Below are 16716 nucleotides of genomic sequence, written 5' to 3'. Positions count from 1 at the left end.
CCAACCTTTCCATTTGTAGGACAGGCTCCAGTTATCAATTCTGTTGTCTGAAGTGGAGACTAAGATTTAAGAATGATTCTTGAACAGGTGAAACAGAAACTACAGAGGTTGAGAGCAGATGTGAAAGGGCAAGTGCAAGGTGGGGTTGAGGGTGCTAAGGATGGAACATTTGAGGACACCCAGAGGGACAAAAGAACCTGAACTCCTAACAAATATCAAGTCCTAGGTCAAATGTCCCCTCTGGGTTAGCCTTTCTTGACTCCCCAAGCAGAGTTCAAGACCTTAAGTATAGCATTGGTCACATTACTGGATGTCTGTGCTGTGTGCCTCCCCCTCCAGACTTTGAGCTCATATTGTGCCTCCAGCACCTGATGCAGCATTGGGGACCTGGTAAGCCCTTGGTAAAAGCATGCTGAAAAACTTTTGGCAAAACATGGTATCATAGAAAGTGCATTAGGAGCATGAAGAAAGAAGTGACTACATTCTTCTAGAAAAGCAAATGAAGACTTTACATAGGGAATGAGGTTTCAGACATATATATTTGAGTTTATCCAGGAAGATAACACTGATAGCCTAGACAGGGACAGCAGTGGTGTGGAAAGACAGAGGGCAAGGCTTGAAGAGGAAGTGAGGGAAAGGAAAACAGTAAAAGAAATTGACAGACATGATACTGAAAAGCAGGTTAGAAGTTAAAGCACAGTTCAAGGAAGAGTTTTTCTTTCTCCCCAACAGTGGGGTGGTGGGGAAGATGGGGGAGGGGGGATGTTTAAAAGAAAAGAGGGAAAGCAAGGCAACAGAAAGGAGTTGCCCCAAAGGATGTGGTTAGGGTTGATGGGTATAAAGACCAGGCAAGCTCATACCTGAAGTTCTTAATCTTTTCACTCCCAAGTACCAAATAAATTACTGAGCTCCACGAGGTGGGTAGGAGGCCAGAGGCTTAACAATCAGAGGTTAAAACTGAATAACTACTGGATGTGTGAGCGAAGAAGTTAATAAGATAGGGACACCAGCACTGCTGGTGTTGTAAGACAAACCCGGGTCATTGCTTCAGTCCTCCAAGTTCCAATTAACTCCCCATTAAGCGGTGCTGGGGGCTCGACTTCTCACCCCGGGCCCTCCACCCTGCCGACGTCTGCGGTGGAATGCAAGGAAAATTCGGCTGAGCAGACCTTCATCACCGCGATGAAAGTAGAATGGAAAAGCAATCCACAGTGGATACCCACCCAGCTTTGTGCAGGCCTCGAGGGGAAAACGGGGAGGAGCACAGAACGTAAACAAAACCACAACTCCCTTCTTTTCTTTGCCGTGTCCATCGCTCACGCCCTCCCCTCACTAACACGTAAGCTCCTCAAGAGCAGCGCTGGGTCCTTCCCTGGGGGATGCCCGCATCACAGGGGGCCTGGCACACCCTGGACGCTCAACAAATACTGGAGTAGTGCATGAACTCTGCTCGCTCCCGCTTCGTCGTGTCTGGGCATTGAAGGATGCCACCCGTGGCGCCGCCTAAGAGAGCGCAGGGGTGAAAGAAGCGGAAGACTTTTTTGAAGGTCCCCTCGAAGCGGCCTGCGGGTGGGCACGGGGGAGGGGGCCGAGCTGAGGGCCCTGCAGCGACCACCGGGAGGGGGGTCCGGGTCTAAGGCCCAAGACTGCGTCTTTAGCCACTGACCTTCCGGCGGGGACGCGCGCGCGGGGGGCAGCAGCCTGGCTCCGGAGTCCGGCTCCCGCCGCCCCCGGGCGGCGCTCGGCGCCCGCTGCGCACGTAGGTCACCTGCCTCCGGCTGGCGCCGCGCCGCTGGCCGGGCGCGGGCGGCAGGTGGGGCGCGGGCGGGCGGAGGGCCGGGCCCCGCAGGGCGCCGCGGGCCGGGGGCTGGGGCCCGGCGCGCCGCAGCTCCGCGCAGAGCCGCAGGCCGAGCAGCAGAGCGGCGCCCAGCAGACAGCGGCGCCGGGCACCGCAGCGCCTGCCCGGCGGCCTCTCCCACGCCATGGCGGGCCCAGACCCCGGCTGCGCTCCGCCGCCCGCGCGCGCCGGCCCGCAGCAGCGACGTGGCCCTGCGGGCCGGGCTGCCCGCTGTGGGAACTCCCCCGCGGGCCGGGGCGCGGGGCTGGGACCCGCCTCCCTGCCTCCGTCCGAGGAAGCCTCGGCGTAACCTCATCCAGCCCGGCCGGCGGGGGCGAGGGACGGCGGGCCAGGCGGGGTCCCGAGGGCGCAGACGGCTCGGCGGAGCCGAACCCCGGGCCCGGCCCCACCTTGAGGGTCCCGGAGGAGGCGCCCTCCAGCCCGGCCTCCGGAGCCTGAAAGCTACCATGGCCAGAAAAAGCACAGTCCTAACGGGATCCTGGGCCATAACTTCATTTTCTACTATTAGCGTTGTTGAAGAAACACAGGCGGAGGATAGGTGAGCTGCCAGGTTTTGCTACAAGGAACAAGTTCTGATTGTCAAGCAGTTTCTGCCATTAAGCACATTATAAAAATACATCACACTTATGCTCAGGTTTACAACTTCTCTCCCTCAAGAAAGAAGGCAAAGGGGAGGAGAGAATAGCGCAGGATACAGAATAATCAAATTAAAGTCATTCCATTTCTAAATTCTGCCTGAAGCCAACCCGTGCTTTCTCCTCGTGTTATGAAATGTGTGGGGGTGAAGGAGGAGGGGGAAAAAGCCAGCTAAGACATCTGACAGCAGGGAAAGAGAACAGAAGTTACCATGGCATGATGTAAATCAAATTAATTTAGCTCCAAACACACACCTCCCTGCTGTCTTGCAGAGATAGAGGGACAAATTTATCTTTCTGCAAAATGCTCCCCAGCTGGTATTTCCATCACCACCTTGACCTTAATTAATCAGGCTGAACGCTCACATCCTGAAGTCCAGTGTTGGCTGTTCCGTTTTCAATTGTTAGTAGAATTCTTTTTCACCAACCGGTTTGACGTTTGGGTTTGGGTTTGAGTTTGTTTTCTTTATCTGTGGCTACATTTTTTTCATCCTCTATGCTTGCATTTCCCATGATGTTATGTTAGACCACCCCCCCGACCTACCCTCTCCCCTTGATAGCCTATAGCACTGGACAACAGAGAACAAATATGGAATACCACCCCCACTCCTCAACTGAATTTCGGGAATTTTCCATTAGGAGTCCTCCTTTGTAAAATCCTCCTGGCTTAAGAAAGACCCGATTTAATCTTTGTCACTGCACAAAGCACTTGAGCTATTTCTCTACATGTAACAAAGCTTCTCAACTTGATGTAGTCCACTCCCTGGGCACACTAGGTCCTCAGACTCCTGAGTGTTTCATTATGATTGACTTTTGTTTTTTTTCTTAGATGTATCCCTTTGGCTATTGCAGATGGTCTGTATTTTAAAGAATCTAAGCAAGTGCATTTTTCCTGACACCAACTCTCAGAGAAAACCTCACATCCTGTGACTATTTAAACAGCACGAGCTGTGGTGTTACACTTGAACTGTGTGCTGAATCAAGACCCTGCCTTTCAGAAGCTGTGAGATTTTGGACATAGTACTTAACCTCTATGAACCTCAGTTTTCTCATGTGTAAATAGACATATATCTGGTAGGATTACAAACACTGCATAAAACATTATATGTTCAGTACCTAAATAATGCATGGTTATAGAAGTTATTCAATTAATAGTAATTATTTTTATCATTTACCATTAAAGAAAATCCTGGATGTTATGAAAAACAAAATTTAAGCATTGATTCCAAGGTAGGTAAACATAAGAAAGTATAAGGATATTTGTATAAGGTATTTATGTTACATAATATTCTCTGGATTAGGAGTACCCAACAGCTGCAAGAAACAACCACGAAAAGTCAAGATCCCACAAATGCACTTTATTAAATTATATAATTGTGTGAAGCTATTTAAGATATGATTTGTGTTGTGCTTGTGGCGATTGTGGATCACCAATGTCTGATGCATACTTTGCTAAAAATTTTAATTTCTATGCAACTAACATAGTGCCACTAACTAAAGAAGTCATCTTTAGAAGATTATGATACCACTATCTTATACCCTCTGCTCATCTGCTGAGTTCCTCTCAGGTGGACAAACATGAGGAATATCCTATATTATTAAAATGGGGATATTTAATGAGACTCTGAACTGAGGGTGGAGAAGGGGAACGCAGAACAGTGTAGCTCTTGAAGAGAATGGGCAAGATGACCTCATGTTTTCCCTTATCTCATTTCTGTGGGTGTCTAATAATGTTTCCATTATGGGGGGTGGGGAGGGAATCCAAACAAATCGTAATATTTAAAGGCTCTTTTCCCTTAACTTTTGCAACTGTCTCTGCTTATTATTAATAAAAAGGAGTTGTTTATATGTATGTAGTATCGTAAATTTTCTAGGACGGAATCTCCTGTTTTGAACTTCCATGCATATTTCCATGTGTTGTCGATGGTGATGAATTGGGAAATGGGTCAGTTGGTGGGCTGCAGAGGAAAATCTCACTGATCACTGTCAGCGCTGACAAGCAATCTTTCATTCACGACCTTTTCTTTTCTTATAGACTTGAACTTGTCTCAGTCATTTCTGGATATATTTCTAAAATGCAGATAATCATTAACCACTGAGTCCTGGGTTGGTTAATTAAATGTGCAGGTCAGTAAACCACAAAAGCAGCTTTCATCAGATCACAAATTACATCCTCCTTGAGATTTCAGCCAAAAAAAGGAGTGAAACAGAACATTTTTATTGCTAATCTCCTAGACACCATACATTTCAACTTGCACACATGCTGTAGTGCAGTGGTTCTCAATCAGGGGTAATTTTGCCTCCTAGAGGACAACTGGCAATTTAGGAAGACATTTTGGTTGTTACAACAGGTGAGGGTTGGGGGAGGATGCTACTGGAATCTAGTGGGTAGAGACCAGGGATGCTTCAAAACACCCTCTAATGCAAAGCATAGCTTTCCACAACAAATAATTATCCAGCCCAATACGTCAATAGAGCTGAAGTTGAGAAACTGCATTGCAGCCATGGATTTTTTTTTTTAAACTTTGTGGGTTTTTTTAACATTTTTATTTATTTTTATTGTTGGCCACACTGTGTGGCATGTGGGATCTTAGTTCCCCAACCAGGGATTGCACCCGTGCCCCCTGCATTGGGAGCGAGGAGTCTTAACCACTGGACCGCCAAGGAAGTCCTAGCCATGGATGTTAATGTAGCAACTTTTAACTAGAGGCTGTCCAGAGAGAAAACAGAAGCTGACAGACTAGGATCCTCACCTCCACTAGGTGGTTATTTCTGTTTCACAACGTGGAGTACCCAAGGTGAATTAAAGTTATCAAATTTAGAAAGGAATGGAGCTGTCATTAACATCTTCCCCCAAACCCCATTCTCTTTTCTCCATGTAATACCAGGTCATTGTGGAAAATATATACAAGCAAAAGAAGACATCAGCAATCATTCATAATATCACAATTCAGATATGGCTCTCCTGTCAGATCTTTTTCCTATTCATATACATATATATATAATATATATATAAAACAAAAGTGAACTCGTGTATTTCTTTATATTCTGCTTTTGTAACATAATGTTATATAATTTACATATGTTAAATAATAAAGTATATTATTTAATATATAATCATATAATATTTAAATCATATTAAATATGTAATTTATCTTATAGTATATAATATGATGTCAGGGATTTACTTAAAAACAATCCAGTGGGCCAATGGGGAGGTGGGAGATAAGCAGGGGTATAAATGAAACAAGAATGACTGTGAGCTGATAACTGTTGTAGCTGGGTGATGGCAATTCACAGCTCTCTATTATTGAGCATGTTTGAAATGTTCCATAATTAAAATGTCACTAAACATTAACCATTAAGGTTAATACCTACAACATCATTTTCAATGGCTGCATGTACCACAATCTAACCAGTCTTTCACTGTTGAACAATTTGATCATTGTCAAGCTTTCATTTATAAACAATGCTGTGATGGACATCTTTGTAGCTAAATCTGATGGATCAGAGGTAGACTGTGAGAAAAAGAAAGAAGTCAAGGACGATTCCAAGGTTTTTCCTGAGCAATTGGAAGAATGAAGTTGCCATTAACTGAGAAGGGAAAGGCTCAAGTAAGAGTCATTTGGGGTGAAAAATCAAGGGTTTGATTTCTGTGGTCATGTTAAGTTTGGGAAGCCATCCTAGTGGAGATGTCAAGTAGGTAGTTGGATTTAAAAGACTGGAATTCAAGGTTGCAGTGAAGTCTGGAAATATAAATTTGGATCGTCAGCATATTGATATTTAGGTAGGGAAGAAATATTTGAAGGTTTAGCTCTGGGGTTGATCAATTTAAGGTCAGGAATATGAGGAGGATCCAACAAAGGATATGTAGACAGACAGTAAAGTAAGAATGTGGTACCCCAGAAACCAAGTGAAGAAAGTATTTCTAGAAGAAAAAGACTGAGAGGTCTAATAAAATGTGCACTGAAAACTGCCCATGAGATATGATAACACCATGCTTTTTATTACCTGTCTCTTCCAACTAGAACATAAACTCCATGAGGTCAGGGACTTTATCTACTTTGATTATTGCTGTAATCTCAGTTCCTAGAACTATACCTGACATGTAGTATGTGCTCAATAAACTGCTGAATTAAAAGAGTGAAGGGTGAATCAAATCCATGTGTATTAATAATTATTTCACCATGTTAAATTCTTAAGAGTAGAATTGCTAAGTTAAAGCAAAACTGAAAGTCTTTCAATGTGAAGGGCTATTAATTTTTCAGTCCATCAAAAAAGACTGTATTAATCCCATTTAAAGCCCATCAAATACTCCTTTGTTATCAGTAGGAAATCTCAAAGGATAGCTTGACCCAGCTTCTAAGATGAACTAATCAGTTTATTTTTAGTTCCCTCCTACTTCTCTCACTACACTTGAACCAACTTGATTTCCTCTCCAATGCCCATCTCAAGCTGCATCTTAGATGGGACTGTGTTCACTGAACTGTCAATTAGTTTCCTCCTCCCCGCCCTAAGGATGTAGCTAAATATTAAGATACTAGTTCAACATGACTTAAGGCCCCATCAGAAGTATCCACATTATATATTAACACATATATATGGAATCTAGAAAAATGGTACAGATGAACCAGTTTGCAAGGTAGAAATAGGGACACAGATGTAGAGAACAAACATATGGACACAAAGCGGGGAAAGGGGAGGTGGGATGAATTGGGAGATTGGGATTGACATACATACACTAATATGTATAAAATAGATAACTAATGAAAACCTGCTGTATAGCACAGGGAACTCCACTTCTCTGTACAGTAGAACACAACATTGTAAAACAACTACACCCCAATCAAAAAAAAAGTACCCACATTAAAGGAAGAACTCATCAAAATGAAAGCTTTCAAGACCTAGGTGAACAAAGTTATAATAGAATGATAGACACTGGAACCACTATTTGGGTCTGGGAGCCCAGCCTAAAATCACATCACTGCCTAGCCTACAACCTAATAAAGCTGGCTCTGGGCTGGTCTTATGGAAAATGTCTGGAGAATGTCTCCATGCCCGGGCCTGCTTGGGAAAGAGCTCTTTCCTGCCTCTTTTGAATCCCCTAATGCTGTGCTCTCTCATTCTTGGTGTTTATCTTACTCAAGCACCTGTGGACTTGCTTTATCCTTCCTCTGCACAGGCTGTTTCTCAAGCATGAGATGGGGTCTTACTCACCTCTGCAACCCTGCAACGCCTTTTGTAGAATGGGCCTCAATCAGACCTCTAGAATTGTTGACAAACAACAGACATCACACCCAACCCTACTGAAATGAGACCCAAGATAATACATTTCTTCCAGCAGATCCTGGTGCCAATCTACCCTAACCAATAAAGAATCATACTCAAACCTGTCTTGGATGGCTCACAGGTAATATTTCCAACCTAGTTCCTTCCTCAAGGAAGTTGGGAAGACTCAGGGAACGCTCACACAAGCCACTGGGAAAAAAGAAAGATACGGATGTGGAGAGAGCAGTACATGGAATGGGTGAAAACTAGGAGGACTGATAGCACTAGGTCTGGACAGGAAGTTCATAAAAGACATCTCTCTCTCACACACACACACACACACACACACACACACACACACACACACACACACACACACACACAGTTTCCTGGATCCTGAAAACATATCTGAAGCATTGTTAGACAGGTTTATTTATAGACATCAACTCTCATGATGAGACATTCCTGGATTTTATGACAATAAAGCAGCTTAGGTTAAGAATGATCAAAACATTGCCTGTTTCATGGGACCAGGACCACCTATGGAGCAGTTCCCCTCCCTCACCCACGACTCATCTTATTATGACACATGCCAGAAATAATCTCCCCACTACAGATCACTTTGAAGTCAAAAACATTCCTGGTTGAAACTTTCCCAAAGTCCAGGGCTTAAAAAACCTTTTCAGGTCAGAAAAGATCACCAGGGAACTGACAGGAGAAAGTGAGGCACAGCATGCCCAAAGGCAAACATCTCAGGGCTCTGTCATTTCAGCTTAGCTTGTGAATATATTAAAAATCCTGAGGTCAAAAGCCATTTTGCTTTCTCATCACATCACTGCTCTAGCCCTAGAGAGAGCAGAAGAACGGTACTATTTTCAGATCATGATGTAGAAGCTCTCAGACTTAAGTGTGCACGAGAACCACCTGGGAGTCACTTAAAATGTAGGTTCAAAAGCCCCACCTCCAGAGATCAAGTCAGAGGTGAGTCCCCAAAATCTTTCATTTACAAGTTTCAGATGGTCTGCGATCAAACTTTTAGAAGCCTTGACATGGAGGTTCCCCAGCCATGGTGATGGTTGAGGGGGATGAAGGGGTTGCAGAACGTAGGAAGCAGTTATTACAAGATGTCCATGTATCCATGGGTGCAAATGTTTTCCTTCAATCCTGTAAGTACAGTTACTGACAAACTTATAGGTATTAACAAGGGGTCCTCATATTCAAAAGTTCAGGATCTCCCTTGGCAGCTATTTTTTTTTTTTCCCTATGACACCTGACGGGAAGGTGAAGGGATTACAGGAGGAGAGTTTCCTTCTCCTATCTGCTCTAGGAATTTCTCAGAGCTCTGGAATGAAAGGGGAAGGAGCTGGGGTCACCTGCAGGAATACTGTATGGGCAGAGCTGCTCCTTGCTTACTCAAAGTAATGTGGTAGCACCTGGAAATCTGCAAAGCCCTCGCTGGAACACAATGCCCTTCAGCTCACTAAAGGACCCCAGAGAGTTAAAGAGAGATGGACTCAGGAAGGCATGTAAAGGAAACAAAGCCAAAAGGTCAGGTAAAGCAGACGACCCTAGTCTAAGCTTGGCTTCTCTGAAACTACTCACCAGCAGTATAGCCCTGCACAAGTTGCTTTACCTCTCTGCCTCGGTTTCCTCATCTACAAAATAGAGATGATTCTAATAACTTCCTCATTGGGTTGTTGTGATGATTAAATGAGTTAATGTATTTAAAGAACTTAGTGTGCCTGGCCCACAGTAAGTGCTGTCATGTGTAATGTGTTGTATTGTCGTTCACTGTAAGACAGAAAGGACATGTGTGTTAGTTTTGCACTAGTTTTTGTTCCTTTTGCCTTTAGGTTGGATTGTTTGTTTGGGGCTTGAACTGACTGGGTCTTGACTGTCATAAGAGGGGAAATGAGAACCACGCCCCTGCTTCTGGTGTTACCACCCAGCCCACACTATTTTTCTTTCAGAATCAACACAAGCCAGGTGTGTCTTCCTAAGATTTCTATTGTTTCTGGGAAAGCACCCTGATCCAGTTTAACTAGCGGGTCTTTTCCTTCCCACTTGGACCTGCAGTATTCTAAAGCACGTCCTCTCTTCCTTTTATGTCTGACTCCTGTGGGGTTGGTGTGCCGTGGGCCCACACCACTCTTCCCTCTTACCTTTCTCATCGTGTGTGCTCGCTCACTTCTACACTTTCTCTTCAAAGCATGCTCTCCATACTGTGCCTGCTGCATCACCTTTTCACCCGCCCCTCAGAACAGCCACAGCCCCAAGCACTCGACTGTGAGCTCGCACCATCAATCAGATACAAACCTCACTGCAGAGAGCACATCTCCCCCCACCTCCTTCAGGAATGTTCACTGTGAAGAAGGCTGCTGAGGACTTCCAGAGAGCAGCTCTCTCCCAGTGGGGAGCAGAATGCCAGGAGCTCCGATTCCTCCTCCCACCCACCCCACCTTCCCCAGGGACTTAGAGGGTTGCTCAGAGAGGGAGACACATGCCCTCTGAAAGGATGTTGCTGTTGCTAGGAAAGAACGCAGGAGAAATAGTTCCTGGCACAAAGGGCAGCCAGGAGAAAAGAAAACACTGGACGACAAAGAGTGGGGATGAGTTTCTGTGCCTTGCTCATACTGTGGGTGTGTAGATACTATTAGCTGCTTCAACCACAAAGTATGAGGTCACTGGAATGGGTTTTTAATAGCTGCTGTTCTTCTTGTAATGTCTTTGTGGGTTTTTAATTTGGCCTTTAATGTGGGGAAATAGTATGTAAAAACCAGGAAACAAATTCCCATTATTGCCATAACTTTGGCCCATCAGGTATCACAGCACTTAACTGCCTCTGCAGTGCTTGTTTACCAGCCTACGTCCCACAGGAGATGCAGGAATGGTGACATGGATGGTGAATTATTCATTTTTGCCTCCCTGCTGTAACCAATCTCTGGCATGGAGAGGAGCTCAGTAAAATGAGTATCCGAGGGTTTGAAGAACCCTTTGATGCTGGACTTCGTAAAAATGGACCTGACCTTCAAGTACCCCACATTCCAGCCAGGCACCCCCACTGGCTATACCCCAAACACCCACTCTGCTTTCCTGCCTCTGGATGTTTCCTCGTGCTAATTCTCCATGTCCTAGAGATGGGAAGGTCCTGGGCAGGTTTGGTAAGAAGAAAGCGGAATAGTTAGGATTTTAGTTAATAGGCAGGGGGGAGTTACTGATGGTTTTTGAGCAGAAGACATTGGTATGGATTCAAGGTAGAGCCTGATGAAGATCTTCACAGACCCTAAGAATGCTGGTTGGGGGTTCTCCCAAACCCCCATCTGTATACTTCAAAATGAAAACAGTACCAAATAGTAAAGCACAAAACATCAGATACATTGACGATGAAAATTTTGATTCTGCATCTTCTGAATGTAAAACTCTGAGTGCAAAAAGAGAACCCTTTTCTAGGTCTTTCTCTACTTATCCTTATCACCCAAGACTGAAACGGACTTCTTCCTTTACTGTAGATCATGATCCCAGAAACGTATAGAATTTTATAAGGTTTGAACACAGAGATCTAAGAAAATAAAGTGGTCATTGTCCAACTATACATTTTCTTCACACAAAATTAGATAATGGTGTAGCATAGCTATTTCAGAACAAATCCTCTCACTTCTGCTGCAGCCTCACAGGACGCACTGGGAGTAGTCTCAGTACATCTTACCTGTCCTTCTGGAAGCTCTTAAAAGCAACACTGGTGAAGTTTTAAGAAAACCTTAACTTTGTATACTTAGATTAGAGCCTCCCTAAATTCTGTGGACAATAATGAAAATAGCTTGCAAGTCACACAATCGTATTCCAGCATTCAATTTCAGCATAAAGGGGGAACTAGTCAGCACTGAGCATTTATATGACCAATCCAATCCTTCATTTTGCCTAATTCCGCTTTAAAAGCAAAAGGGTGTTGCTTCACAAGGGTCTTTCAGCCCTAAGCTTTTTTAACAGTGAAATTAAATATGAAAAGGCAATACCTTAAGGTTTCATTGATAGGAAATAAAAATAAAAACTCAATCCACGAAAAGGGAACACTCTTGCACTGTTGGTGGGAATGTAAATTGATACAGCCACTATGGAGAACAGTATGGAGGTTCCTTGAAAAACTAAAAATAGAACTACCACATGACCCAGCAATCCCACTGCTGGGCATATACCCAGAGAACACCATAATTCAAAAAGACACGTGCACTCCAATGTTCATTGCACCACTATTTACAATAGCCAGGACACGGAAGCAACCTAAATGCCCATCAACAGATGAATGGATAAAAAAGATGTGGTACATATATGCAATGGAATATTACTCAGCTGTAAAAAGCAATGAAACTGGGACATTTGTAGAGACATGGATGGACCTAGAGACTGTCATACAGAGTGAAGTGAGTCAGAAAGAGAAAAACAAATATCGTATATTAACACATATATGTGGACTATAGAAAAATGGTACAAATCAACTGGTTTGCAAGGCAGAAATAGAGACACAGATGTAGAGAACAAACATATGGACACCAAGTGGGGAAAGCGGGGAGGGTTGGGGGGGAATGAACAGGGAGATTGGAATACCAAATAGTAGACTCTAAATACATGCAGTTTATTGTATGTTAACTGTATCTCAATATCAGTTCTTAAAAAAAAAAAAACTAAACCCACAATCTGTCTTTAAAACAGAGAAACTCCCCTTTAACACAAAGGTCTCTGTCTTGTTGACCACCAAGCTCTAATGTAATACAACTATTTCTATGTAGCCTGTGTTAAATCCTATGTTAAACAAAGAGGAGAGGTTTCATTATCTCTCAGGCTTTAACATCCCAGGATAAATTGGCTGTTCGTCTATTATCCACCCGCTGCTGTCAGAAATTAAGTCTTTGTTACTGACAGGGGTAAAACTTAGTGGAGCAGATCAATAGCATTATTTCTACAATAATAGAAGGTAGGAAGATAATGATTAGCCAAGTCTTTTTTTTTTTTTTTTTAAATTCTGCCTTTCATTAGCAGTTCATGCTCCAGGAAAGGCTTTTTAAGTTGCTGAATAAAAGACAGCTCCTAAGGTTCAACAGCTTCATGTACCAGAGAAATTTTCTGTAGCCCTGAAACTTCTCTAAGAACCTAGCAAAAAAATGAAAAAGAAAAAGAAAAGAACATTCTACGCACAGTCCACTCTCAGAACCAGAGGAAAGCCTTCATAATTAACACGTTTATGAATCCATTACAGGTCAATGCTAAGCCCTGCATCACTACATTGAAGGCCATGGATAGCCATAAGATCAGAACAGAAAGAAGAAAGGACACACTGAACAAGATGCTTTAGCAACAAGAAAGACAGCTCTGCTCTCAGAAGGCTGACTGTTTGGACTGGCTTCACACTTTGGCCCACGTGGATTCTTTGGAAACTACTTGTCACAAAATTTTATGATCTGTTAAAAAAAAAAGTGTAAAAATATTTCTTACCTACCTCACAAGGATGTTGGAAAGATTAAAATTAGACAGTTGTGAAAGTGTTTCTATTCTCCTAGGAAAGACTGGAGAAATGCTCTGTGGATAAACTTGTTCGCTGGAAGTTTAAAATTGTTATAATGATCCCATCTCACAGACTTCTCCCATTAAAAGCCCAGAATTCTGCTGACCAAGCAGTTAGTTACCTTGTCTCTAAATAGCTCTTTAAAAATCATTCTACTTGAAGCCGGAAAGTATTTAATATGTGACTGACAAAAAGAGAAAAAGAATTGCACCACCCCCTCCAAACCCTTCCTGGATTAGTCAGAAGAGAAATTCCAGCAGCCCTGCCTTGTCTCAGGATGGAAATACTCCCAGTACCCGCTCCCTTCCTTTTCTCTAAACACATTTCCCTTTGTCTACTTCCAAGTATAACAACTAGCAAATGCACTGCCCACTGTTTACACACCCACTTCTCATCTGTTCAACACAGCATATACTATTCTTTCACTTAAGCTTTCATGGATAAGGACATAACCACCCTCAGCAAATGTATCTTCAATACCTCCATGCTCTGTACACCAACCTCCTAGGCAGAACACACTTCCAGCTCCAGAAGAGATGTGATATATGTGGATTTCCCAAACATTACCACCTTCTACTCCACAACCCTCCCCAGCTCCAATTCTATGTAATCAAAACCAACTCTCAGCTGAGACCAGCAACTCATTCACATTAAGGTATAAATCAATAATGTCTGCTTAAGAAGCTGCACCTTCCTAAATATTTTTACTTTGGATGCCTCTCCTTTTGACTGTGATATACCTTCCCTCCCCATCCTTCATATATATTCATTCCCACAACATATCACCAGTGAACAGAGCAGCGGGGAAATTTCGCTATTGTTAAAAACCACTATATATATGCAACTAAAGATCCCACATGCCGTAACTAAGACCCGGAGAGGTCAGATAAATAAATATATATTTTTAATTACTATAAGAGATGGTCCAACACAGGTGTGATGCACATAGGAATGGTTTAGAGGAGGGGAGGGGGAAAGGCCTTAAAGAAATCCTAAAAGTGGAATTTTAAGTGAAATTTGAGGTCAATAAACGCAGGGAACAGGGGGCATCCCCTGAAGCCACTTGATTTGGGTGCTACCTATTCTACCTATAGGCCGACCTAACCCTGGTTACTGGGCTGCATGGTTCCAAGCACTGAGAACTGGGTGATGGAGAATATGGCTTCTCAAGCACCTGCCATGGTTGGTATATAGCATTCAGTTGTAGACAGCAGATGCTACACTTGAGGTAATGAAAGCAAAAAAGTATTTATTTCCAAGTATTATGTGGCTTCCTAAATCATGGGAAAATAGAGGAACGGGTACTAAGTGAGCTACTGAGAACAATGCCCAACTGCCTCCGCCGTTTCCGGAAAAGCATCTGCCGTTGCTGTCAGATGCAACAAAACAGGGAAGTCGCTGACGTAGGACCACGATGCCTCTGCTACCATCTACTCCAGCAGGACTGGTTGTTTCTGGTCCGTCCTCTTTCCACACTTAACTCAGTTTCAAATCCAAGTTTCACGCAAATACCCACGTCCAAAGGAGTCTAAATCACATATGGAACCCTAACTGCAAGACAGTCTAGGAAATGTAGGTCCGTCCCCCCCGCCCCCCAGCGCTTTGCGGCGGGACCTTAGTTCCCAGACCAGGGATCAAACCCCGGCCCTGGCAGGGAGAGGACCGAGTCCTAACAACTTGACCACCTGCGAATTCCTGAGGAAATGCAGTTTTTAACTTTCAAGACTACGTCACAGAAAAGCACCTTATAGGTACGGCCAGAATAAGTTTTGACCAATTCACAGAATCTGTCACCGGCAAAGCCCATTAAAATTCCTAGGAAATAAAAATAGAATCTGGGTAATAAAATAAAGTCTAACCTTTTTTTCTTTTCCTTTGTGCTTAGTCTCGTTTCACTTGCTCACAGGGTACCGTGGGCAGAAGCCTTGCCCCCAGCACTTCAGACCCAAGTACCTAGTGTGACACGTCTGCACCCAGCACCTCAGCTCGGCAGGCTTGCACACACCACCTCCACCCACCACCTCCACCTCAATCCAAGATGGCGCGGCAACCCCTGTGCAGACTCGCGGCGCAGCGCTGGGACGCCGACAACTCCGCCCCCTCCCCGCCCCGCCCCTCCCCTCCCCTCCCCTCCCCGCTGACCCCGCCCAGAACCCTGTGGAGCAGCCCTGCCCACAGCAAGTGGGGAGAGCGTGCGCTCTAGCACAGTGGTTCCCAACGTTTTTTGGTACCAGGGACCGATTTTGTGGAAGACAATTTTTCCACGGACCGGGGGTGGGGATGGTTCAGGCGGTGATGTGAGTGATGGGGAGCGATAGGGGGCAGCAGATGAAACTTTGCGCAGTCGCCCGCCCCTCACCTCCTGCTCTATGGCCCGGTTCTAATAGGCCATGGACCGGTACCGGTCTGCGGCCCTGGGGTTGGGGACCCTTGCTCTAGCATAAAGGTTCGCACCTCTCCATTCTTTGATGAGAGAATGAAGCTTTCCTTTGGTTCTGAATAGAACTCAGTCTCGTCCTATTGGCTCCGATGACAGCAGGCAGAAGGACCCATGTTGGTGCCTGGCTCGAAAGGGCTGTTAACAAATGTGCTACGTTGTATTCCTAACTAGTGAAGTTCCCATTAAACTGAAGACCAATCTTGAAGTATTAAAACACATTTCTTTTAACTGTTATCTGTGAAACATTTTTTCAAATGCTTTCCACTTTCCCAGCCTCAAAAAAAAAAAAAAAAGAATACAATTTATTTTTTATCAATGACCCTAAATCATAACCATAAACATTAATTACTGTGCTGCAAATAGCACGCACACAGACACAACAAACATATTCATAACAAAATAAAGAGGAATACTCATGATAAGTATAGTCCTTGTTTGTGTTAACTGGTCACATGGTCATAGCTGATGTTTATAACTACCTTCTTCTACTACCCATCTGTACTCCCTTTACCTTCAACAAGCACCACAGCTCTTTACCTGCTGGGGGGAATCCAAATCTTCATTCCTGAAGGGTCTGGGCCATGGATTGGGTGGTTGTAGTCTATCCACATACCTCTTCCCCAAATATCCCTGTCCAATTTTCGAATCCTCTCCCTTCTAAGTCCCTGACCATCCAGCCAAGCCATCAGCAACAGCTCATGAATCAGTATATAATCACACATCTGCCCCATTTGTCCTTCCAAGCAAAATACACCACCAGGTGCACTGCCCGAAGCTGTGCCCACTGGGAGGACTTCACTTCACCACTGTCCTTCAGGGCTGTCCCAGGAAGGGGCTACAGTGCTGTAACACTTTTGGATGGTGCCTGCCTGTTGTGCAGAACCATCTGTAAACTAGGTCCAAGTCTTCTTTTCCACTGGCCATAGAGAATTCCCTATGAGTTCACAGAGGCTAACCT

At 44.3% G+C, this 16716-nt stretch overlaps 1 protein-coding gene across 1 annotated transcript in view; it reads right to left on the bottom strand.

The window, feature by feature from the left end:
- Window positions 1-1984, bottom strand: part of METTL24 (methyltransferase like 24) — a 112665-nt gene extending 110681 nt beyond the window's left edge. The window contains exon 1 of the mRNA XM_057740178.1: window positions 1667-1984. Coding sequence (XP_057596161.1) covers window positions 1667-1984 — 318 coding nt within the window. The remainder of the gene's footprint in view (window positions 1-1666) is intronic.
- Between the last annotated feature and the right edge of the window lie 14732 nt (window positions 1985-16716).

This window comes from Hippopotamus amphibius, chromosome 6 (genome assembly GCF_030028045.1).
Source record: "Hippopotamus amphibius kiboko isolate mHipAmp2 chromosome 6, mHipAmp2.hap2, whole genome shotgun sequence".
Lineage (NCBI taxonomy): Eukaryota > Metazoa > Chordata > Mammalia > Artiodactyla > Hippopotamidae > Hippopotamus > Hippopotamus amphibius.
The sequence above is the reverse complement of the archived record's forward strand: the minus strand, read 5'-3'. Positions and strand labels throughout refer to the sequence as shown.